The sequence below is a fragment of the Mycothermus thermophilus genome, assembly GCF_041956435.1.
Source record: "Mycothermus thermophilus strain CBS 625.91 unplaced genomic scaffold VTJ04scaffold_6, whole genome shotgun sequence".
Classification (NCBI taxonomy): Eukaryota; Fungi; Ascomycota; class Sordariomycetes; order Sordariales; family Chaetomiaceae; genus Mycothermus; species Mycothermus thermophilus.
In genome coordinates, this window is record NW_027191432.1 from 1,287,048 (window position 1) to 1,312,887 (window position 25,840).

General features: G+C 54.3%; 4 protein-coding genes across 4 annotated transcripts; 3 read left to right on the top strand and 1 right to left on the bottom strand.

Annotated features, from left to right (window-relative positions):
* Nucleotides 1-6,860: 6,860 nt before the first annotated feature.
* Nucleotides 6,861-7,689, top strand: VTJ04DRAFT_8878 (uncharacterized protein; the record flags this gene model as incomplete). The annotated part of the gene is made up of 3 exons (XM_069367362.1): nucleotides 6,861-7,007; nucleotides 7,082-7,398; nucleotides 7,503-7,689. The coding sequence occupies 3 exons, from the start codon at nucleotides 6,861-6,863 to the stop codon at nucleotides 7,687-7,689; spliced, it is 651 nt and encodes a 216-aa protein (XP_069215699.1).
* A 1,406-nt stretch (nucleotides 7,690-9,095) lies between these two features.
* VTJ04DRAFT_8879 (uncharacterized protein) lies at nucleotides 9,096-10,787 on the top strand (the record flags this gene model as incomplete). Its single annotated transcript, XM_069367363.1, has 2 exons — nucleotides 9,096-10,161; nucleotides 10,255-10,787. 2 exons carry the CDS (start codon nucleotides 9,096-9,098, stop codon nucleotides 10,785-10,787), a joined length of 1,599 nt encoding a protein of 532 aa, XP_069215700.1.
* Nucleotides 10,788-18,546: 7,759 nt separating this feature from the next.
* Nucleotides 18,547-20,031, top strand: VTJ04DRAFT_8880 (uncharacterized protein; the record flags this gene model as incomplete). The annotated part of the gene is made up of 2 exons (XM_069367365.1): nucleotides 18,547-18,590; nucleotides 19,773-20,031. The coding sequence occupies 2 exons, from the start codon at nucleotides 18,547-18,549 to the stop codon at nucleotides 20,029-20,031; spliced, it is 303 nt and encodes a 100-aa protein (XP_069215701.1).
* Nucleotides 20,032-20,268: 237 nt separating this feature from the next.
* On the bottom strand, nucleotides 20,269-23,977 carry VTJ04DRAFT_8881 (uncharacterized protein; the record flags this gene model as incomplete). Its single annotated transcript, XM_069367366.1, has 3 exons — nucleotides 20,269-20,838; nucleotides 20,910-22,230; nucleotides 22,335-23,977. 3 exons carry the CDS (start codon nucleotides 23,975-23,977, stop codon nucleotides 20,269-20,271), a joined length of 3,534 nt encoding a protein of 1,177 aa, XP_069215702.1.
* Nucleotides 23,978-25,840: the final 1,863 nt, after the last annotated feature.

The window sequence follows — 25,840 nt, forward strand, 5'->3', positions numbered from 1 at the left end:
TTTTTGGTTTTGATGGTGGGGATAATATCGTCCTCTCGGACGTGGTTTTATTCCATGTTGATATTTGCCTGCTGTTGTCTGTCAGGTTGGCTGTTGAAACCGGCTATCTAGATGATGATACAGGTAGACATGATCCGTGATGAGGTGGATAGTCGGGCTGGAGAAGGGATAGAAGGGGATGGATGTACAATAGAATATGCTTTGAACATAGCAGGAGGCGATGTCAATGCTAATTTAATTGGCATGGTTTGATGTTAATAAGCTTGTGCGAGTAAAGGATCGTGGAAGTGGTAGGAGGATAACTACTGATGGAGGTTTGTGATGTTGAGCTGTGAACATCAGGTTTCTGTCCCCTCTAGCTGTGATGATGGTGTTTCTGTTGCTGGAAACCAGAGCTCGATTAAAACTCCCAACGGCCACGTTTTGTTGATCTTGTTCTGGGTTATTAGGATTACTCTCCAAGTATCACCGCCTGTACGTCACGTCCTTGATGTGCCACGCTCCCCAACAGTCCGTTCCTAACGCCGCTGAGCTCTGGCATCAGGTCACTACGAAAACTTCGTGAAATAACATCAAACACGTGTAAAATACAGTGTTTATCTATAAAGAATGCCTGCTGTAATCGAAGGCCAACGAGGGAGGTTTGTGCGCGCATCCCCGCCGTTCCGCGGTGGGTGTTCTGTGTTGTTTGGTTGTTGAGTCTTGGCCGCAGCCCCTGATCAACAACTGACACAATTAACACTCGTAACCCGACTTATGAGTGATCAACATAAAATAGGGAAGTAGGTTTCCTGCACCTTATGTAGATCCCCCAATCGCAACCAAACAGTAGCATAATACATACCTACCTGATATATGTACATCAGTTTGTAAACTGCGGGAAACCAAACTCGAAACCTCCGCATTTCGGAGGCGGAGGCGGAAATGGCGATCAGGGACCAGTAAATCAGGGTTGATCTGTTTTGTTAATGTACGGTGTTTACTTGGATTTGAGAGATTGCTGGGCAAGGTAGCTGGAGTGCGAACGTGAAAAGGAACAAGGGGGATGTGATTGATCTGCGGAACCCCGCGCGCGAAGACATCTTCCTTCATCGTCACGACAGTTTCCAGACAGTTGTGAGGAGATGGATACTACGGTGTATGGGGAGAAAGAGAAGGTTAGTTTCTGTTTCTAGACGGTTTCCTCCTGTCGAACATCATTGTCCGAGAGTTATGGAAAGCGTCCGAGCGGTCGGGAACGGATGCATGTGAGGATGGTTTGGTTTGGTCTGTCGTCGAGCAGTTTGAAGTTTCGAATCATGCTCTACTACTGTATGAAGTACGAAACGACTCGGAAGGAGTAAAACAGGGAACAAAACAAGTATCCGGTGACCTGGTTTCTAACCCCAGCGGCATATGCACAGCGCCGGACAGCTAGCTACCTGACGTACGGACTGGGAGTTTGAGGGAAGGGGGATCAGCAACGCATATAGTTTGTGGTGTCGTGTGACGATGGAGGCCCAGCGTGTCCTCCGGGAGGGAGAGCTGAGAAACAGAACAAGGGGCTGATGATGATGGGAGCTCGGGTAGGTTTGGCTATCCAAGGACAGCAGCAAGCCATGAACAACTCGGTCGAGCGAAGGAGAGACACGCATGTAGAATGCGGGATCTCTTGTCAAGCCAGAGTTTGAGGTCCATCACCTTGTTCTATGTGCCAGGCTGAGTCCATGCAGGAAACTCGCATCAGTTCCCAGGGGGGAAGATAGACGAGGGAGAGAGAAACCCGATGTGATATCCATGTTCTCGACCATGGAAACAATCGGCTTCCTAACATGTTGAAGCTGCCCAGCCTGTAAAATCTTCCGCAAGTCAAGCAGCGCCTTTGCGTCGAGAGCATTCTGTGTCCCTCGCTTCTCCAGACCACGGTTCATCCCGCATCCCGTTTTCTTCCTTCCCTCTAGAGGGGGCTGGGGTGTCACAAACATCCCCGAAGCTCTACCTTGAGAGAAGCTGTCCTTTTCCGTCCAGCCATCTAGACCCTTCTCGAAGACACTGAGGCTGGAAAGGGGCGTGCATATCGATCGCGATTAACAACAAAGTGGAAGTTGCCAGCTGGATGGACAAAATGAAAGAGCAAGCACAGCTAACTGGCGGCCGTCACTGAACGGGACCGGTTCCTCAGCGAGAAGCCCGAATGCCTGTTCCCGCTGCCTGTTGCCGAGTCTACCAAGGGCAGCGACTTGGACCGAACGCGCGGGAGAGAGCAGCAACACGAATGCCGCTCGCATATGTACGGCACGGTGCCGGATGGTCCAGATGTCGGACAGATAGGTACGCCACGGGCGTCTTACCTACCTCGTCCCGGGAGTGGCTTTCTCCTCTTTTTTGAACTTCGGGTCTGGCGGGAGAGCACTACTACCCTTCGGCATCAAAATGACTTGCTGTGGTAGGGTAGGAATGGAAAGAGATGGCTTCGCAGTATGTATATATGTAGCGAGGGACTCGGCACCTCTGACAGCATGGACACCTTGAGTCATTAAGAACTGGCCAGGTAGTTCCTCGGGCGTCGAGTGATATATACAGCAAACACTGAGACCTCGGGATCTGTCGTTGGATTCTTACGGGTGAGGGATAGTAGTGGCGGCTTCTAGTACCTAGTAGAGGATGCCTACTAAGAGTGTTGTGGTGTTCTGGACAGGGGCGAAACCTGTGATGACTCCTAGGTGAATGCCTTCCGCGCAACAATAGGTCCTGGCAAGCCCAACAGTTTGAGAACCACTTACAGCATCTCTTACCAGAACAGCCCCGGAAAAGGCAAGGGAACGCGGTCGTGATGACCGTGATGTTTGGCTACTACAACCTCGACCGGACGAGTTTCCCTCTCGTTCAAGTTCCGTCTCCCGAAAGACGCCAATACGGGCCTCCGAAGGCTGGCTCGCATGCGCATCATCCGGCGTGGTCACATCGGGCCGTAGCAGCGTCTCCGTGTCGGGTCGCAAAACTTGCTGGGTTGAGGATCGGGGCGTGTTTCAGAATGACATGCTTTTCGGGAGCCTACCGCTGGGGCGGATGAAGGTCGCCCGGAGCCATGGAATGACCTATGTGTCCAGACTACTGTGTACATCTCGTGCGACACGAACTAGTAAGCCCAACTGCTGGATGCCGCACCAATTTAGTACTATAGGTATATACGTAGGTTTTATTAATGCCGTTCATGATTTGGCTTTCCGTCGGGGAAAGAGTACCTCGTGGCCCGTGGAAGCAAACCCCAAGAAGCCACAGTTATACAAAAGGCAGAAACTCTGTCTAGAATGCCCCGCATGTTCAAATCAGCGCCAAAGAGTTGGATGTTCTGCATGCTTAGCGAGGTGCATTGGAAGCTGGAGGATCCCGGACGGCTCATTGGGAGGTTGGGGCGCCTACGTGCGTATTAGATGAGATGAGCGGCAGCATCCACGATGCATGCGGCCTTAGTCCGACACTCTGCTTAGGCAGTTCATCCAAGTTAGGAAAGACTCGGGACAAAAACAAGGCGTTGGTCATCCGCAAGGAAAACATGGCGATGAAGCTTGGGTTGGGTGGCCAACTAGCGAGCACGAGGACCTGGAGCATGCAGCTCCTGCTTCTATTTCGAGTAACAAGGACCGAGGCACCACTGGCAAAACTGAACTGCAGGAATCCATGTGGAAATGGCAGCGTGGTGTGGTGGTTGCAGCGGAGGCCTTGTTCTAGGCCACGAGACTCCTTTCAACTGGCTTGAACAGTCGTTGGGCGGGGAGGGAGGCACATTGAGTTCACCGTGCCACCGACCAGCGTCAGAAGTTGGAACCGTCTCGGGAGCTCTCGCATGTGGCGTCAGACGTGCTGAGATTTCCTGGGGTGTTTAGCATACAACCTTTGCGTGAGAACCCGTTGGAGGATATGGACACGAAGCTGGCTGATGTGATGTCGATGAGGGAGGGCAACAAGGACGCCGCGTCTTTGCAGCGCTACGGGTAGCGATCTGTCTAGCAGTCCGTCGAGAAAGCCTGGCCCAAATCATCGGATGGCGGAGAGGATGAGCGGGGTGAAACTGGTTGAGGCGCGTTGATGATTGTTTTGAATCGCAAATCCGACGCGTTTGTGTGTATGAGCATCCCGCGGTCCCGCGATCCTGGTAACAACAAGCTGTGGCTGGCTGACCGTACCGGGAAACGCACGGGGGATTGACCGAACAAGAGGATGCTGGACGACCACCTTGCTCACGTCTTGCAGCTGCAGGTTTCAGTGCTTGAAGGGTACCCTTCGGGTCCAATGGAGTGTTGGATGGATGATGACGGAAGGGTCTTGTTGTCTCGATGTCGCTCTCGGGGACCTCTCCTCACCGCGGGCAATATGAAACTGGGCGTCCCCGAGCAGGGCTCACCGTAACCCAGTGAATGCTGACCCCGCATGGCTGCGGGTAGCGGAAGGTGGGCGGATGATGATGTTCATACATTCTGCTGCATTAGTGCCGAGGCGTTGGTGCGTTGATTGATGCGTACATGTGGGAAACGGCATTGGCTTGACACACATGGATGCAGTGAAGTCATCGAGGTTGGATCTGGGGAGGCTCAGCCCGCTTGGACCATCGTGAGCTGTGTAGCTGACTCCTAGGTGTCATATTCAAGGCATGTACATACATACTTTGTAGATCGTGTGTGTGCCGGTAACACGGCGGCAATTCCCGACTACCGTAGTTACCTCGAATCCCGCGAGCAATATTATGCATTGGAATCCAGTGTTTGGTTCTGATGAGTGTTTGTTGATTTCGGATGAACTGATCAGTTTCCATTCGTTTGAACATTTGGAAAATATTCCGTTGTGGAGCCAAAAATGTCCCGATGACTTAGGAACATCCAGTTCATTAGAGATATGTGAAAAGATCTGTCCGTGATTATGCCGACCTCGATCGACCTGATGATGGGTGTTCACTTCAGGGCAGGGACGAACAGGTGTGCGGTTGCTGGGTGGGGCCAATACCGTATCTTACGGTCAGGTACGGAATACGCCGTACCCACCCCACCTTTGATTCCCACCTCAACGGTCAACAACCCAAAAAAGCATGTTTTCGACTCCAAACTCGACAAGCTCGAGTCTGAGTTGAGCAGTAATACGCAGCAAATGCAACCTGGTAAAACGTGAGAAGAACACACCAAAGAGGGCAGCGTTGCTCTGAGCACAGTTCGAGGAGTAGCTCAAACCGTTGGTGAAGGAGAAACAGTTTTGAGGCGATTCATGAAGCATCTTGTGTTCGGCTTGCGGCGCTTGGGCCACTTGGACTCAGCGTGCCAGTTGCAACAACACAACTGTCGGGTCCCGGTGCTGCGACCACACCCCCCGTGTGCCCCATCGGATACCGGAAGAAATGCCCGGCCATCCGTGAACGAGCTCCAATGATCGCCTCTTGACCTGACCGGCCTGACCGGGCGTTGGAGGCCTGGGTACCTGATCTAGGGATTCAATTTCTCCTTTTCCGGACTTAGATGAGCGAACACAACATTGAGGCTCAGATCTGACCTTGTCCAAATCAGGTTCCGTGGTTTAGCAGATCGACTTTGGCCTTGTCAATTCATGCGATGCCCGGCAACTTCCAGATCAGTGGAGAGCCAATAACACCTGATTGGCCAGTCGGACAGCTGGAGTGCTGAGCTGGGAAAGAGCGCGGGCGCCCTTTTGGGGCTCATCTCCAGGGCTGGCCCTGCGCACAGACATTTTTTTCCTTTCCGAGGCGGAACCCCCCTGCCCTAAGAAAACTGCCCTGGACAGTTGAACCACCCAGACTTTGTTTTTTCTGGTTCATGAGTCGAAAAACCGCATCGAACGTCAGTTTGTCCCGGCCTGTGTCTTAACACGACTCTGCTATAGCCAAGTGCCGGCGTCACTCTGCCAGGCACCATACGACCCTATCGACGCTATGAAATCAACCTTCCGAGCCCAAGCCTGCCGGATCTGTGGGACCCTCCCCCCTTCCCCCCCCCCCTTCCTGCGGCCTTGGTTCGATCAGACCGATCGGCCCCGTTGGCGGCAGATCTTCCCAGGCCCGCCTCCCATCACCCCGCCGTCCGCACCCCGCGCATGAAGACGGGTGTGGCGGTGTCCGGCCACTACCGAGAACGGCGCATGTCAACTGAATTGGATGTCAAATGAATTGACTCGACTGAGATGAGAGGTCAGGTCCCTGATCCGATGTGTCTTGGCCTTGGCTTTCTCTACTCCGACCACCTGATCCATCTCGACTTGCTGGATCGGCCGCATAGCCCCTCTCTGCTACCTCGAGTCCTGCTGGTCTCCTCTCGCGCTTCACAAGTGCCGGAGCTGGTAGCTTCATCGCTTTTTCGTCTCTCGGCCCGCAGCAGATCCAATGTTTTACCCGCTTTCACCATATCCCGAAAACCCGTCTTGACGCGCAAGCTGCCGGTATGAACCGCGGCACGAGTCTCTCAGCCTCATTCCGGCAGAAAGACAGGCTCAGATGTGTCCGCGTCTGTATCTGCGGGCCAGTAGCCGCGGCTCGCCAGCTCAAGGACGTATGAATGGCTGTTCTGTGTGCATCCGCCAGCGGTCTTCCCATCGTTTCCCCACATCCGCATAACGTCAAATGTCAAAGCGCCATTTGCCTCTTCGGCGAAGCTACATAGCTACGTAGGGATGCACACATACGTATGTATGTACATACACACATACATACTACTGCTACACTACCTCACATCCAATGGCGCTACCCGGCTGAGCCCGTGCCGAGCCAAGATGCACGCCGGCGAACCGACCGACTCTTTTGGCTTTTCGTTACCTTCGGACCGCGAGGAGCGCTTACTTGGTTCCCAGCTTCCATCTCGCAAACACGATCTGCTGCCCGCGCTATGCAGGACGCCCCCGAAGAGCCCTACAAGCTCACGTTGCAGTGCTACGTGACCCGTTGGCTATGCAGCAACATGACCTCTTCGATCGCCCCGTCCATGCAATTCAGCCCGACCAAACAATCCCACTGGCTGACTGACCCCTTCGAGGTGGGTTGCAATCCACCCTTGCGCGGCTAACTTGACGCTGCATCTGAACCTAAACGGCCTTGCTTACCTGCTAGATTGCCTCCTATGGCCGGCCATGTCCATACCTCGCTGGCCGGCATCAAATACCTCTTCGCTTGGTGACGTTGGTTTTGGGTCCTTGGCTTCATCTTGGCTTCCTCTCGGCCAACAATGCCGCATCGCTTGATCAAATCCACAGCATCATACCTCTTCCTAGCGCCTCTCACCCGCCGTCTGTGCAGATGGAGGCTTGGGTTTACACTAGCACCTTGAGATCCGCCTTCGCTAACCAAGCATCACAACACCTGGCTTCTGCCGTCCTCGGCAACGGCCATGGAGTAGATCGTGGTCCCCACGCCCCGAGCTCGGGATTGTTGGTTTGTGCCAATTTCCTTCTTCGTCTTCATCAGCCATCCTCACCAAACGCGGATCAGCCCTGCGTCTGTTCCTCTCCAACAAAACTTGTCCACCCTGCAGCAGTTCGGTGCTTCGTGACACGGTCCACAATCCAGCACCCCTGACACCTGAGGACTGGGCAAGGGCCCGGAACGGTGTGCTAAAAACAGATGGCTCACAACCCTCTTCTGCACCTCACCCGTCTGAGCAACAACAGCCCACCACGGCCACGCCCAGCCCTGGGGATTCCAGTGGCGTGGACAAGTAAACACAACACACTCCCCATCCATGCCGTGTTCCCGGCTCACTCCAGATCGCCGGTCAGGACATACCTCCCAGTACAATACGATACAATACGGTTCTGTACAGTACCCCAGGTACAGCCCCCATCATCATGTGGAAACGTCCAAGCGGACAGATCACCACCAAACCTGCCGTGCTCTTTCGACCTCCATGTCTCCTCCGCATGCTCATTTCCACCCTCGGCATGTGCGCTCGTTCATTTTCCTGCCGTCATCTTCCCAATGATCGGCTGGCCCTGAGCGCCGGATGGTCTGTTTACTTGGCTTTCCCCCTCCCGTGATCCTCCGGGCTTGCCGTCTGGAGTCTTCCGCAGCCCGTTTCGTTCACAGCTCGACCATCTCTCCGAAAACCCTTGCGCCAATCTGTTCTGATACGCGCCGCCTCTTAAATGAATGGCTTAGAGTAAGTACTTCGGAGCTCCCTTTCTGCTCCACATGCTTCCCGCTTGTTTGCTTGCCTGCTTGCCTAAACCGTCACCACAAGGCCGGTTTACAAATTGCCTGCCCTTCCCTCTCGTTCCGTTCCTGGCTGGCTGTCCCGTCTCGTCTCCCCTCGTCTCTCGGCTCCCGATTCCAGAACATTAAACCTCTCTCTGTTCCTTGTTGGGGTTCTCCTTCTTACTTTCCCATCACGTCGCCAGCTCAGGGTCTGGCTCTCCACAACGAGACGCATACTGTCAAGGAGTGATCGCTTGAAGAGGGAAGCCCAAGAGAGGCACAGAACCAGGGGCTACCCTCGTCTCTCCCGGCCTCACGCTAGTTTCGCCCCAAGGGTAGAGAGCGTGCTGCACCATCCTCCAGCAGGCGCTCTCTTCGGCCTGGGACCTGGAACCCGTGGACATTTCTTGCGTTGCCCTCCTTCCGCTGACCGCCCCGCCTTTATCCTACCCCAGCAAAAACCACTTATATTTCCATGCAGCGTGCCAATGGCCAAATCAGGGTGGACGCTGTCATAGTACTTGGACGTTTAATCACCTCACACGCCCCGCCTACTGCCTTCGTTGCGACCATCACTGGGCTGGCTGCCACATCCAGTTTGTCTTCCCCAAAGGTTAATTCCACTTCCTTCCTTTTCCCGTTCCCGGCTCTCCCCTCCCTTTCCCACCCCCCCGGTTCGTTGACTTGCCCATTCTACTGGACCAAGTAATTAGCCTCACACAACGGACACATACACACACACACACCTTTCCCACCCCCTCCTGGTATATACCACAACAAGGGCCCCCCCGTCCCCCCACAACACAAGCGACGCCTGACCTGCTGAATACATTTACACAACATCCCTCCCACCACACTTATTCAGACGTCTCTCCCTCCATCAGGCTTGACCTGATCCTCTTGCCCTCTTTCTTCCACTCTTTTATTTACGAGGATGCTTACCATCGGCAAGCCAGGGCAGTACGGCTACCAGCCCGTCCATGACCTACCGACTCCGCCGAGCACCTCCCGCCCATCTCCGCCACTAACGTACCCGGAGCCGGGCCAGCAGCCGCCGCTTGCCACACACGGGGCAGGCAATCCGTCCGATCAGCTCATGTCGGCACCTCATGGCCGTCTGCCCCCGCCGGCGGCATTGCCTCCCGTTCAATCACCTTCCGGGTCCGGTCCTTCTCAGCCGCCATCGAGCTTATCAAGCAGTCATTTTGGCCCACCACCGCCTCCGCCGCCGTCGGCCCATGCCCACAGCAGCCAGAGCCTGGGTCAAGGGGGCCCGGGTCTAACATGGTCAGACGAGTCCCTAAGAGCTTGGTACACTGCCAAGGCTGAAGAGGAACGTCGCAGACAGCAAGAGGAGAAGACCCGGCAGGAAGAGGAGAAAACGCGTCAGGAGAGCTACCGTCTCGAGCAGAGGAAGATGGAGGCTGAAATCCTCAAGACGTCTTTGGCCGGTGGGATACCGCCTCCTCTTGTCCCCGTCGTGTTCGCCGGCATGGGAGGCGGCACGCTCTCCCCAGTGGCTCTCGAATGGGCACAGCAGTTTATGGCAGCCCAAGCGGCAGGTCAACCACCGCCCGCGCTATTACCTGCAGGAAGTGTCTCATCCGAACCTTCAAGACGAGATTCACAAGCCCAATCGTACGGGCAATATCCACCCTCCGCCGGCGGCGGCACCGGCGTTCCGTCTACCCCTGGGTCCGCACAAGGTGCTGCGCCGAGTCTCTTCACTTCTGGCTATCCGGGTTCCCCCACACGACCGAGGGGACAAACCATGCCCGGGGCAATGGCAGGAAGATCGCTCCTGGGCGGCCCGTCACACTTGTCCGGACTCAACGCCGGCATGCCGGGAGGCTCGTCAAGCTTCCAAGCGCAACCACAGCAACAGCAACAGCAGCAACAAGAAGCTCAGGCATCGCCCATCTACTTCCATCACTGGCAGCCCCCGACAGCGCAGTCCTCCGGAGGACGGAGCGGGACTGACCAACCCGCCACGCCCTCAGGTTCGTCTAAACCAAAATCACGCCGTTGAGTGAGACTTGCTTGGTCAATAGGCGAGGGTCTCGGGAGCTAACAGGTATCTCTCCATCCACTAGGAGAATCGCCGCGGAAACGGAAAGCACCAGGATCGCAACCATCGGGTCAATCAACAACAGGAGCACCGCGGCAACGGTCGCCGCCCTTTGCGCACATCAACAATCCTCCGCCCGGCCGCCGTCGAGGCCATTCGAGGCAACGAAGTGACTTGGGATCATACAGGGCAGGTGCTGCCGGCCGATTACGAGCAGACAGTTCAGGCCCGGGACGGGAAATGTCGCCAATGCTCACGTCAGGGGCAAGCTCCGCCCGGGATAGCGGCGAGCCGACGTCGTCATCAACACAGCAACAACAGCAACAGCAACAACAACCACAGGTCCCACCTCTCACGTCCCCGCCTGCGCAAGCACCTTCGTCTGCACGGATGGGTCCGCACTCGGTTTCATCCCTGCTGTCAGACCACCCGCCGTCTCCTCGAGGACACCATCACCATATGCCTCCACAGCAACAACATCACGAGCGTCCGATGCAACATAGCCACCAGTTTGGCGAAACCGAACAGCGACGCTCCCCGCGAGGTTCGGAGCAATGACCTGTTCCACGGGTTGTCGGCAGCAACAGCAGCAGCGGACAAGGATTGTTGTGTTGAAAGGTGGAGGTGATGGTGCTGGGTTCAAGGTGGAGTTCCCAGGGATGATCGTCAGCCACGCGGCTGGCCCAGGCAGGGGTGGTTGGGAGGAACAGCTGGCTGGGCCCGATGACGCTAATTTCAGCGAATGTTTCAGCCTCGCGGAACCGGGCCAAACTCGCAGCGGCTTTGGGTACGGTTCCCTTGCGTTTCCATTTGCGGAATGGTCTCGAGCATTCAGGAACCCAACGGCCTGGGGGAGCGATTTCTCCCACCGTTGCGAGGGGCCTGGATTGGTGACAGGGGTTGTTTCTTGGGTCGAGCCGAGTCGAGTCGGAACTGGGCCTGTCCCTGTCTTTTGTGTTGTTTTTCCTTTTCCCCCTCATCACTGTCACAGACAGGCAAGAGAAAAGAGGGGGGAAAAAGGGAAAGACAACACAAAGGGCAAGCATTTCCTGGAAAGGGAACGCTCGAAAAGGGAAAAACCGACGACCCGTCCCCGACGACGTGGACTTTGTCGGCGACTCATGCGACAAACTGACGTCGGACGCGGAGCTATCCGCACCGCGCGCGCGAACAACGGCCCAACGTCGACCCTGGTCAGTCCGGCGGTTGTGTCAGGGGCCAAAGACATCACAACACAAGACACAAGACGCAAATGAAGTGAACACAACACACAAACATCCCCTCGCCATCACCTATCCACCACAGCCGTGCGCAACAAATCAGGGCGGGGGCCCGGAGGATGATCCCCGGCCATGGCCCATGCCATTGTGCTTCAGGCGCCTGCAACCCGAGCCGATCATCATCAACCGTTGAGGGGGAAGAGAGACATGACTTCCTGATTCAGATTCGGCATCAGTTCGTCGTTTGTCGTCGTCAACGACAGGGAGAGAGTGTGTCGTTAACTAATTGCTTCGAAGGCATTTTCATCATTTTTTTGCAAAGCCTGCTGCTCCTGGCTTGATGAAGGGGGAGTTTCAGCTTCTGGTGGGTTTTACCTTGACATTCCCGTTTTGCTCTCTCCAACTTCGTTGGTGTATATTTTTTTCCGTGTATTATCACTCGATATTTGTTTGGTTGTCTTTGTTTTTGGTGCGTTTTTTTTTATTGTTTCTTGACTCTGTATTATTTACCTACCATATCACCAGGTTGACTTTCATGGTCCTGTGTTATTTTACTCCATTTTTTTGTTCTTGTTCCCCTTCAATGTGTCATTTTTCATCTCTGTGTTTTTTTTACTATTTCTTCTCTCTCCCTGAATTTCGGAACAACGACGCCGTGATGTGGAACAATGTGAAGGGAGCAAACAAGGGGGGAGGGGGGTACAAAATCGAGACACCATTGTTCAATACAACAAAATAACGTGAACATCACACTTCTTTGTGCACGTCCCGATCAGACCGTTGGATTCCTACAACCTCGGCAGGGGGATGTTGTCGCTTTTTGATGTCAGGGTGACCATGACTTGCTTTTTGTTCTCTTTTTTCCGTCTTTGGCCGTCCAACGTCCACGGCTCCAAGTTTCACAACACACAGCCCAGGGCCGGCCCATCAAGGTTCTTGTTCGCTTCCACGTGGACTAGCATACAACTCCTTGAGCACGATCTCTTGTTGACGGACTCGGAGCAATAACAATAGTAATGGGCAAGCCTCGAATCGTTGCACAAGACCACGATTGCTTGCTGGAAAAAAAAAAAGGGAACCTTGGAAAAAAAAGAAGATTGCCAAATCCAGTAAGTGGAGCGTCGAACGAGTGGACACCTGGGTTGGGGGTCCAGGGTGTTGTTGTGGTTGTGTTGTGTTGTGTCGTGTCGCAGCCGAACGCCACGAGGGGTGTGGGGCGCCCATGGGATGGATGTATGGCTGGAAAGAGGAATGTGTGGGGCGGCGAAGACAAGACAACGGCTGACTGATTGACTGACGGGACCGGGGACCGGGGATAGGCAGACCAGGGTGAAGGTTGGCCGGGCGGTTGTGTTCGGATTCCCATGTGCCCAGTCCACGTTGACTGAGGCTCGGCTTCCCGAACCGTTAGGACTGGATCGATGGAAGGGGGGTGGTCTGGGAGTCCACGATTGGAAAGCCCACTTTTTTTGATGTTTTTTTTTCTCTTCACAACACAACACAAGTGAACAGGACATCAACCCCCACAACCCGACCCGACCTGGAACAACTCAAGTTCGGATGTATGAGGCAGGAAGGACGGCGCTTGCTCTCTCCATCCCCGTCGCTCACCGAGAAGAGAAGCTTTCCCCGATCACGGTGACGTCGAGCCGGGTTCCGGGGGTTGTGAGTGTGTTCTTGAGGTAAGATAGGTACGGCGTGAGTAGTTACAGTAACATTCTCGGTGTGTGCTCAGTTGCGCGGATTGTGTCCTTTCCGAAGGGCAGTGTCTCATTCATTGTTAGTTGCTTCCTCTTCTCTCTCCGATCTGATGAACGGGTTGTGATGGTACGAGGGGCAGCGGTGGATATTTTTTTTCGGGTTCGCTCTCCCTCAGGTTCGCTCTCACGGTTACGGTGAGGGTGCCGGTGACCAGGACGGGCGGATGACGGGTTGTGGTTCCTCGGATCAGGTCATGGTATGATGAAAGGGTTGGATATGGAAATATTGGGCAAGGTGATGTGAGAGAGAAAGCATGTCAACAAAAAAAGAAACCTGGCCGTTGGGGACCGAGGTAAGTCGGATGTCTTTTTCTTGTTTGGAACAGCAATGGATACCGGCAACGGTGAGAGTGTGGATGAACACTAGCAGTAGTGAGTTCTTAGCATCTCTCAAAGATGGTGTGACTTGTCATGAGCTACGGGGACCGTATTCGATGAGCGATGCGTATTCGTGGCGTGGTGAGCGAAATGTGATGTCATATGTCTTGTAAGTGAGCCTTGTGTCCCTTGCGGCTCACATCGAACTTATTGAAGAACTATTGCACATAGTTGAGTGTATGAACGGTCAGGTATGTATTATGCATGTAACAAGGACATATAGCCCTCCCTTACTTCACCACCTACAACCATGTAATGTATCCCAGGAAAACTAAGGTAGCTAGCTAGCTGATCGTAAGATGTGGCTTGCAGCAAGCATCAGCATCAGCAGCAGCGGGAACCCACACATCGGACATGTCTGGATTGAGCTTCCTACTACGTTGGTACGAGGTGCTGATCATCCCCTTGTTGAGCTTTGTCGCAGGTATATGAGTATAGGTATCCAGCTGCAGCATGGCAATTTACTTTACCACCTTGTTTCTGGGGTTGCGATGGCGTGCATCCGCGGGACGAGGGTAAGCTGTGAGTGTGAGCTGCAGGTGTATGCACATTCAGGTATGCGGATGCACCAGCAGCCGTGGCAACGGCAGCCACGGGCATCAGCAAGCAAGCAGGTAGGCAGGCTCGCAGCTAGCTCCCGGCAGTGCCGTCATCAGCTAACTAGCTCATGCTGGTTGCGTTGGGTTCGGGTTCGTTTTGTTCATGTGCTTGCTTGCGGATCCTCGCCAGGTGGATTATACCTGTACATACATATGTGATGCGCGTGTTCGCAGGCGATCCAGCATTTGTGATCCATGGTTTTGGCACGGGAGGATGGAGTTGCAGGCTCGTGGGCCTTGCTTACCAAAGCATGAGAGATGTACAGAGCATGCTACAGTGAAGTGCCCGTACGACCTTGACCGAGGTGAGCTGTGTGGATTCCGTGAAGGGGTTTTTGCCGCGCCATCCGGAATACAATCCGCTTGAGGACTTCTGCTATTATAGTTGCACCCAAGTTTGGACTCCGGGATTTCGGAATGGCATGTCCCCCAGACAACGAGAGACAATGGATTGATCCGATTTCTGGGTTCACAAAAAAAACAGACTGCAAACACGAAAGAAGGAGAGCGGGAAACAATGGAAGCTTGCCTCGTGTCCAACAAGCAACAACCCCGACTCGAGTAGCCGAAGCAATATCGAGATGCATACAGCCTGGTCCTTGTCATGCCGCGCCGTACCTGACAGCAAGGTGCAGATCCAAATCCAATAAACTTTAGATGTCGTGCAGACGGCACAGTCTGTAGCCATGCGTCTCCGTCACTCAGGGAAGTCTCGTCAGCGCTTGTCGTCAGCCGCGCCGCGTCTGAGGCGTCTGTTTTTTTCCGTTGGTCACTTGGTGGTGTTGGGAGACTGTTCCGTGAGTCAACAATTCATTGTTGCCGAATACGGCAAGCGATCAACCCAGCCAGGCAATGTTTGGGAATGAAATTTCGGGACCAGAGGGAAAGGAAGTGAAAAAGGACTGACTGTCCGCAGGTCCGTGGCTCCGCGTGGGTTTCGGAGCCGGGTCTTGTGTCAGCCACCGGAGAGGTGGGTCCGGCCTGTATGGTACGGTAAAGACTTGTAAAACGGCCCGAGGCCTGACAGTCTGTTAGTTACGGTAAGTATCAAAGTTTCACTTTCATCCGGGTCCTGTCTGTCCCGTCTTTGCTGGAGCTGAATCCGTTCGTATTTTCGTATTGTACGTACTGCAACATCCATCTCTTGGATGATTTTGCTGTCTCTTTGTCCAGCTCCTCCCAGTTCGACATGACCCGAGATGTAGCGCAGCGGCTGCGCTTGCGCTTGCAGCTCCCACGCGTACGGAGGTCACTCAAATGTATCTCCGGTTTGCCGAGATGCCGCGTGTCCCTTCAGTCCTGGTAGCACAACAGTGTCCAAAGATTGATTTTCTTGCGCAGACAAGCGCCCTTTCGACCGACCACGCACACAACATAATCTCACACGGCCCATCTCCGATCTACTTACGTCGTAATCATGAACTTCAGCCCTTCGGTCTTCCAAGAGACATCGCTTGTCTTTGCCAGTTTCACCACTTTCTTAATTCTTCCTACCGCCTGAGCTTGCCAGCACCCAAGACGGAGGTTTCACCGATATACTACAGTAGCTACGTCAGAATCCCATCCAGTCCGCAAGCGAGCAGGCGACAAGTGACAAGCTACTACGACGGAGTACAGCATATGATTACCTACCGAGCTACATACGATCGGCAGCCTCTGGATCCGGTGCCCTTCCGCACCCACGGACCGCCGTCTCGCCAAACCCTGTACTAAATAGGTAGGTCGTTAAGATCGACGTGGGCCCTGAAGCGCTGTCAACGTACTAATAGAGGCATGATCATAGTTTACCACCAACATCCATCGACATGTTGTTGGTGATCAAGGTGGCCTCACTCAAGCGTGTGCACGGTAAAAACCACCGCCCAACAACCGGAGCAACAACAACAACAACAACAACAACACCAACAACCACATGACATCCATCTCGGCCGGTCCTGAGCCCCAACCAACTGTTTTCGGCTCATCCTGTCCAAAAGTAGGTATCCACACAGGGGCGCAACAAATGGAAACAAGAGTCAGTCATTGTGTAACATTGGGACACGAGAAAACCCTGCGGCTTGTCCCGCGAACCGCATACATATCGTGGCGCCGTCCTGGATGACGGGCGTGACAAGCATGACATGACATGTCCAGTTCCCGCCGCCCGTGCAGCGGCAAAATCGGGAATGCTACTCTGCAAAGACACACACGCACACACTTGGCCAGGGAACAGAAGCAAAGCAATGAGGCATGCTTGTTGGCCTTGGTTGACATTGCCAGGGAGAGCATCATCTTACGAGTGCGATGTGATTCATGATTTGAGATGACGATACCGCGATTCTGTGGAATTGTAATACTGGTATTGGATATCTTCCTGGCGCTCGGATGAAGGGATGAATGAAGTGCCTCACTTCAACATAGACCGTGCGCGCTTACAGGTCCACGAGAGTATCGTCGACAGCCAATCGGTTCTACGATCGAACCTACTCTGTCTAGGGCAAGCGGTTTTCCCTCTCAAACACCACTTATCAAGCAACCCCAAACTCTACTCGAAGACGGCTTCACCACATGCTATTCATCCGGGACCCAAGTTTCACCCCATCCCACCTAAACTCCAAAACAACCATCATGTCATCCTGACATAATTCACAAAAACACCATGCCACGGCGGGGAAGCCTACCAGACCAGGACACCAAGTCCTCCGTACGTCAACATGCCCTTCCCCACATGGAAGAGTCAAGATCAAAGGACTCGCCAAATAAAGACAAGGCGGCACAACTTTTCGGTTCCAAAGATCCACCAAACCCGAATGGGAGCCAGCTTCATTAACTGGCATGACTTAACGCCAGTCCACATATCATCCAAACAAAACACCAAGTGACAGGTGACGTAGCTATGGGTACGTATGTTATTCCCTATCCAGCCAAGGAAGGGCACCACCACCGCCTCCTCCTCCACAACCTCCTCCTCCACAACCTCCTCCTCCACAACCTCCTCCTTCATTTCCATCCATACATCCATCCCTCCCGGATCGAGACCATCCCGAACCTACTTATGATGAAAGGGGAGAATACTAATAGGTAGGAGTAGTTCCAGAATTGGACGCGACTTAATCCAACAACCCCGCCTCCGGACCTCCGAAGCTGGTGAGAACGAGGGACGGAAAGAGACTTATTAAGGAGGGTGAGGAGGAGGAGAATGACCAGCCTGGTGGGATCCATCCATCCGCCTGATGAGTGACGACACACGACATGACATGACACGATACGACACGACATGGAGGGGGGAGAATTGATATTTTTCCAAGATTACGACTACCTCTCCTCTCCTCTCCTCTTGCTCCATCTCCCCATCCACCCACTCTCCGCGGCGGGGAGGGTTGTTTCAAAGTTTACCTATAGGACCTGCATACCTACCTACCTTACTGACCCAAGTGGGTGGGTGAGTTACAAGATGATGGGATGAATGGGGAAGTGCGTACGTATGCTGGTCGACAAATATGGCAGCGGGAAAGGGAAAGAGGGGGAAACATTGTTTCCCTCCTCTAGCCATCCCACGTGTAGTAGTAACTACAGAAGCCGATTCTAGTTCCCGAAGGGCGTGCAGGACCCAGACGATTGGTTTACTTATATTAAACTAACCAAAATGCGGCGTGGTGATGTGGTAGAGGAAGTGGTGGAGGTGGAAGAGGCTGGGCTTCTAGAAGGTGTCAAGGAACGTTTGGGTAATGAAAAGGCGGGGCGGGAAGTGTCAAGGGAGCGGCCGGGGGGTTATTAACCGGCCGGACATCCAGACGGACGGGGGGGGGCTGGTCTTTTTTTGACAGAACCATGAAAAGGTTAATTTGAACAATAATGGGTACCTGGTGGAGGAAAGTTCCACGTGAACAACTGACTGGCGGGACCAGCTGGAGGACAACGAGAACAGCAGCTGCAGAAGCAGCAGAGCGTGGGTAGCATCCAATGCGGCGATCGACGGGAAAAAAGGGCTTGCAGGGAGGGAATCGTCACGTTCCTGGAGATATCTCTTCTTCTGCTCCTCGCCCCCCTCCTCCTCTCTGATATACCCTACCTACCTTAGCTGACTATCTTACCTAGGTAGCTGACTGTAATGGTAGAATAGACAGATAGAGAGGTACTGCATCTAGCTCAGGCAGAGACCTACTTGGAACTTTGGAACTTGGAATGTATGCAACAACACCCTGCATAGCAACCACTCTACGACCTCATCTTCTCACCTCTCGAAGACCCAAAAGTTTACATAGGTATTTTTAATAACACACACTGAACACAACTCAGCTGGTTGGGCTGGGCGATGCTGGGCTGAAAGCTCCCCGCTCCCATGCCCCGTCTCGATACCCCTCTCGACACCCATCCATGGATGCTGCGGTTCCCGCTCCCTCCCTACGCCGAGTCCTTAACGGAGTAGGTATGTACGTAGTCTCTCATCCTACCATGTATGTATGTATGTGCGTACACAGTAATGGGGAGGCGAGACACCTTGGAGCATTCTCCTCTCCTCAGACGTGAATTAGGGGATAACAGAAACGGAGTGAGCGATGGGTTTCAAATCTTCTTCTGCCGTGTTCGTGAGAGCAAGGGTGCGATATGATTAGATAGTCTATTTTCTTCTCACTCCTTCAAGACCAAGTCCATCATCGAGCTGACCTTCCCAACCTCGTGACCACCCACTTGATCCATCAGCTGGATAGAACATCATCATTGTTGTCGCGGTTTATCGCCAACCCTGCTATTTACCAGATGCCTCCGGAATATACATGGACGGGCAGGCAAGGACAATGTCTCAGGTATCTAGATGCTTACTTTGACTCTTCAGGGGAAAAGAAACCCTCCATTTTCCCCATCACCACCTATCTATCCCGTATCCCGTATCAATCCGCGCCTATCTCATTTCCCAGACCAAAACTCAACACCACCTAAGCATCAAACAACCACCCAGCTACACAGCTACACAGCCATAGAACCATCATCCATCATCCGTTCCTAACCCCACCCCCACAGAAAAAACATTCCCGCTTCATCTCACATATACGCAGAGAGGACAACCCCATTTCCACATATCACCATCCATTGTGTAGGTAGCTATCTAGGTACTTGAGCTACAGCAGAACAAGAAGGGCAAGTTAAGACCAAGTCCCCCACCACCCAACCCACATCCCCAGCATCCCTGACATCCCCAGGAGAGAAAAAAGAGAAGAAAAAGGAAGCAAGGGAAAAGAGTCATGGGGGGGTATCAAAGCAACCTAGCCTAAACTCAACCTCAGCCGTCATCCTCATCACCAGAAACAAAAACAAAGAACCCTGCTAAACAAATCATACGCGCAATAAGGATAATAATGGGAAACAACACTGCTAAAAGGGTGGTAGAACAAAAAAACAAAGTCTAGGGGTTGTTGTTCACGGAACTGAAGGGAAAGTCAAGTGAAGCGAAGCGAAGTGAAAAAAAAAGGAGGTAGGGAGAGAAGGTAAGTAGAGGTAAAAAAGAGAGGTAAGCGAGTTGAGTGAGCGACTTGAAGGGAAAAGAGAGAAAGAAAGTATTAAGAATAAAAACATACAATGTCCTCATCACCGCCAAACTAAACCCAGCCAGACAAAAACATCTTTTTGTAAACCCTCATCCCTTGCGGTAAGGTATCTTTTCTTTTGTTTGCCGCTCTTCCTCCCCCATTCCATTCCAGGCCAGACCAAGACCCAGACCCAGACCCAGACCCAGATTCCGACCAACTCATCTGAAGCAATTCTCAAACTCCGAATCGCAAACAAGAAAATCCCAAGTCACCTGGCCGCTGCCGGCCAGTTCAACCAGCAGAACCAGCCAGCCAGACCAGGGAGTGAAGTGAAATAGTGAATGAGAAGAAGCAGAAGCGTGTGGTAAAGGGTATTGGTAAAGGGGATTGTAGCGAGAACAAGTGAAAAAGAAGAAGGGCGACAAAAGAAAAGGTCCGTGAACGAATGACTCCGGTCAGTGATCGTAATCGTGATCATGATTCAACTCCCCCCAACCCGGTGAATCATGACGACCATATTAACTTCCTCTTGAAAAACGAAACCCAACTAATCAACCCCACCCACCACACCGTCCCTAAACGCTGGCCACCCTCTGCATCTTCACCCCGCTCTTCTCCTTCCCCTTCTCTTTATTAGTATTATGATTATTATCCTTCCCATCCCTTCCATACTTCTCCCTCAACCTCCCAATCCCCATCATCCCCCTCTTCTCCTTGTGCTCCCCCTTCTTGTCCCCCTGCTGCTGCTGCTCCCTCTGATGCTGATGCCTCTTCCACTCGGCGCGGGCAACCTTCATCAACAAATCCTCATCGCGTACAGGGATCCAGGCGGTCAGCGCCTTCATGGCGTTTTCAAAGTCCGAGTCGAGGAGGACGTCGCGGAGGGCGTGGATGAGCGCGGTGGCGGTGGCGTGGAGGACGTCGAGGCCTCTTGGCGGCGGTGGTGGTACACCTAAGGCGTCGTCGTCGGGTTTTGATGACGAAGATGGATCGGGGTGATCGGATGACGATGATTCGGGAGGACAGTCGCCGAGGAGCATAAACACGTCCCAAACACGCAACTGGGCGGGGAAGGGGATGGAGAGGTTGAAGAGGGTCAGGTACCAGCGGGTTCCGTAGGCGGTGGCGTCGATGGCGAGTTCGTTCTGAGAAGAAACAGACGTCAGTTCATCCTCGCATATATGAAAGAGCATCACAATGAGCAAAGTAAACCTACCAACTTGGCCGCCACATCCCTCCCGGCGCCACTCAACCAATGCTTCTCGAACTCATTCAACGCCCCCATCAACCCCGCGAAACCGGGCTGATACAGCGTCTCGAGCCCGCGATACCGCCAAAGCCGAACCATCATCACGAAGGCCCTCTCCTCATCAAAATAACACAGCAACGTAGCTGCCAGGGAGGCCATCCCTTGCACGTACCCCGTAGCAGGGAAGTAGAGCGAAATCGCATGCAAAACCCGAAACAACAGGCGCTGCCCGCCGCGATAGCGGCGGCGGAACATGATGTGGCCGCTAACCGTGCGGGGCACGTCGAGGTCGATTTGGACGTCGTCGGGCGACGCGACGTTCTGCAGGCGGTGGAACTCGGAGATGAGGTAGTCCTCCGTCTCTCTGCTCCCGTGGGCACGGGCGCTGGCTGAGAGGAACGAATACCAAGCTGCGGAGCGCCAGCAATCCGGGATGCCCTTCCAGGTGCGCTCGATCAGTTTGGGCGAGGTGGTGTCGAAGGTGTATGACATGCCTTCTAAAGGGGACACGACGCCGGGTTGTTGTGGTTGATGTTGTTGAGTAGCTGTCGAGGAAGATATGGAAGATGTCGACGTGTGTCTGCCGTTTACAGAAGTAGTAGCAGGAGCAGACGAAGAAGAGCCAGGAGGGAGAAGAATGGCTTTGTTGACCGGGATGGCCATCTTGCGCCACTTCTCGGAGCGCTCCGCTTCCTTGCGCTTCTGGGCTTCGAGCAGCTTGCCCATCTTGTCATCATCAGAAATGCCGGTCAGACCGGCCTGTAGGGAGAGCATCTCAGAGGCTTCGTCCATCCAGCGGCGTTCGCGGTTATGGGGAAGGCGGTTGGTGGCGGAGCGGATCGAGGAACGGGTGGAGCGGCGCGACACGGATGACAGCTCCGAGGCGTACGTGTTGAGCGAACGAGCCGACACCTTGCGACTCGGTGGGCGCATGAAACCGCCAGGCAACGACGTTGAGTGCGACGTCGACGGTCTCTTAGTCAGGACGTTACGCTTGCGGACCGATGAGGCCAAGGGCGAGGGCCGGGCCGTCATGGAACCCGAGCGGGACGCGGGGCGTTTCGGGGTGATGAAGCCATAGCGGTCGACTTCGACGCCGTCGAGGTCTGACCAGTCTTCGATGCCGCCGGCTGCTTCATGCTCTCTCCTGATTTGGCTATCTCGTCGGGGAGATAAGGAATGCGCCGATCGCGGAGTAAGGGTTGTAGCCGGAAGGTTGGGGTGCAGAGAGTCTCCTGGGCCTCGTGTTTCGCCTGAGCCCGAAGGACGAGCGGAAGGGCGGGAGGAACTGTCAGGGGCAAAGGGTCAGCATGACGTGTTTGTAGAGACGGATCAAGTCTACACGATAACGAGGGCCAAACTTGGGCTGGGGAGACGCAAGGACAAGCATACAGGCAGGACTCTTCCTCGTCGGACGGAACCTCGGCCGTGGGCTCGAGGCGTTCGGCAAACGAGAGGCGAGCGCCATCTTCCCAGCTCAGGTCGTCGCCGGATTCATAGAGCGATCTCACCTTTTGTGATTCCCTCTCTACGTCCATGGACGAGACGCGAATGCTTGGGACGGACGGCGCGTCGGCCTGGACGGGGACGGGAGTGGGAGTCTCTGCAGGGCCATCATTCTGGGGTGCGACAGTGGCCGGTTCTGGATCGGATGATTGCGTGGCCATGGCGACGGCGCCGGAGGAGGAGGAGTCTTGGGGGTGAACGTCGTTGGTGGTGTCGTTATTGTCGTGGGCGGGCTTGGACCTCTTCTTTCCGCCCAACAGCATGATACTGCCGCGATGGGAGAAGGAGACGTTGCCCACGTCTTCCCAGAGACGGTCGTCGGGAATAGGGGTGGTGATGGGAGCAAAAGACATGGATGCGCCGTCTCCAGCAGTGGTTGCTGTTGGAGATGATGAAGCTGGAGCTAAAGTCGGGATCGGGGCAGCTGATGCAGCAGCGGAGCAGGAGGCCCCGGTTTCTTTTTGTGGAGATGGTGGAGTCAGGGGGATAGGGCTGTGCGGTGATTGGCTGGGAAATGGACCCGAGACCCGCCCTTGGACAGGGGAAGGAGCAGCCCTATCGGCGGCGTTGAGATTTGGATCTTGATGCTGCAGTTGCGGCTGATGAGGCTTGCTCTTCTTGCGCAGCCTATGCGTACTTGCCTTGGGGGGAGTGGAAAAGGAGGCGCTTCCTCCAGCTCCAGTACCAGCACCAGCACCAGCACCACTGCCAGACCCCATGCCCAGACTCACCGAGATCTTCCTCACCAGAGATGTCTTGCGGGTCGGAGCCGATCCCTCAGGAGACTCCGGGCGTGCGTTGTTGGTGTGCGCCGCCTGCACGTCCTTGACCGGCGACGATGGGGGATGTGCAGAAACTGTCGGGGACTTGGGCGTTGGTGAAGCGAGAGGCTGGTCCTCAACCACCGGCGGACGCGTCTTGATAGCTGGTGGCTTCTGCTGTGGCCTCTGTGGCCTCTGCTGTTGCTGCTGCTGCTGCTGCTGCTGCGGTTGCTCGCCCTTCTCAAACCCTGGGGACGCCACCGGCGAATCGTTAATGTCGTCCAGAATCTTGAGCCGGACCAGGTCCTCGACTCCCTCTTCGCGGAGCGTAGCCGTCGACGCGGTCGGCGCACCCGAGTCCCGCTTCCGAGCGTCGTAGTCCGTTTGGGGATTCTCCCTCCTCTGGTTACGAAACAGCGGATGCTCTTCCTGAGGTGGCGGGATCGGTGGCGAAGACGCCAGCTGCAGCAACAAGGCGCGCGGAGGGCCGATGGTGACGAGGTTCGAGGTCGAGGTCGGTGTCGAGGTCTGGATCGAACTTTGTGTCTGGGCGGCTGAGGAGGAATTGGTGGTAGCGTTGGTGTTAGTGACGGAGGATGAACGCGCGGCGCGGCGAGGGTCTTTCGGCGGAGGGATGGGTATTGGGGGCTCGGCCTGCTTGGTCTGTTCGTATCGCAGTGCCACCAGTCCCGTGTCGTCTCGGAACGGCGTGAGACGGTGTGTTGCCGACCGTCGGCGTCGCAAACTACCGAGTTTTGAGGGCGCCATGGCGGTTTATTTGTTTTGTTTTATTTTGTTTCCTGGAGACAGAAAGGAGGTGAAGCCACGCCCGCGCAGCCGAGCTTCCAGAAGTACTTCTTTCCTTCACTGGCGAACCAGCCGAATTCCGTCTCCTGCTGTCTTGGAAATAATAGGAGGAATGAGGCGAATCTGAGGGTCACCTAGTCGATGGGAAGATGGCTCGCATGTGTTCTACGGGCCACCACGTGCAACCAGCGGGTCCGTGTCGCCGAGGATTTTCACGGATTCAACGTCATACGCCCAGGATCGTTGCAAACCGGAGGCGGTGAGGTGGTAGCTTGTGTTGCACAAGTGTAATTTGGTGGAGGTTGAGATGTGTTTGTCGGCTTCCAGCAGGTGTGGATTGTAGCAGAACGGGAGACGGTGTTACGGATAGAGTAGGGACGGGAGTTAACAACTGGTCAAAACATGAAGGGCCAGACAGGAGGAGGGGAGAGATGAGACTGAGAAAAGGCCAGAGGCAGGAGGGTCGGGGGTCTTCTTGATGAAGCATTTGTTCCGTCTGGGGGAGATCGGCAGAGTCCCGATCTACCTAGCTCTTACACACTTGGGCCGACGAGCCCAATTCGTGCACATGAGCAAAAGCCAATGTACAGAGCAAAGACCCAACTCCCTAGACCCATGTCCCCCGCTGCGATGTTTCCATCCTTGATCGTCCGGGCAGTGGGCCGTGATGCGGTGTGTGGCCCATCTCCATCCATGGTTAGTTCCTTGGGGAGACAGACTGCTGCAGTCCCAAAGCCAAAAGTTGACCTCGCATCCCGCTGCATGCAACCTTTTGGCCGTGCTTGTCTCCAGATCGGTCCAAGAGCGACTCAGAAGCGTTCAGGACCGAGCGGGCTTCAAATCGCCGAGCCCCGGTGCAACGGAGAGTTGCTTTGCATTTTGCCGGCAGAAGCTTCTGCCGTCGCCGCTGGCCTCCATTGACTCGGTCCGTCTGGCATCTGTCAAGCAGGGCCGTCTTAACGCCGCACGTATACCCACCACCGTCGCTTAGGTTGTCGGTATTACTGCGATGACTCCGTACTCAAGAAAAAGTTGTTAAAAGTACCGGAATTGGTGTGACTTTGCCTTTTCTTCTTGCACTTAAGTCATTGCTTCTCTTCCAAGTCTAGCTCCCATATCACAGATGATCGATTGATTCTTGGAGGGGTTATGCAGTGGAGGGCTGGTCTCCGGAGCACCCCACGCCAAGATCCGATCCGATGCCCCGCGTTTGCTGTGGTCAACCCCACTTCAACGCTCAAACTGACAGCTCTCCCCACATCACACTTCAACGTTTTTTTTTCTTCTTCCTTTTCTTTAAACAAAGCAAATCTTTTCTTGTATTACCCCGTTAATTGTTTTGAGATGTCATTATATCTCTTCTTCCATTTTTCTTGATTCTTTTCTTTTGTATTTCCTCCTTTTACTCCTTTAAACTCATGTTCTTCTGTGCACCAACTTCTCGGTCTTTCATCATCCGTTTCTCCCACCACCCATCGGAGCACATGTCCCGACTTGTCCTGTCCTGGATTCTGTGTGGTGGCATGTGAGCACCGTTTAACTCCCACCAACGGCTTCCCAAATTCCCTTCACATGGCGCCGGGCACAATGCCCGATTTGACGACTGACCAACATCCAATTCTCTCACCACCGCGGGCATGATTGCTGCTGTTGTTGCTGATGTGATTGATGGTCTGTCACGTTTGACGTGGCATCGATTCTCGCCAACGTAGCGTTGCACTCGCTCCGGACCGACGAGCTGGACCTGGAAAGATTTTTGTCGGCTTTCCACTCTCCCGTGGGCCGTCCAGTGCAATGGAACCGACGGCCGGAGACAAATCCATC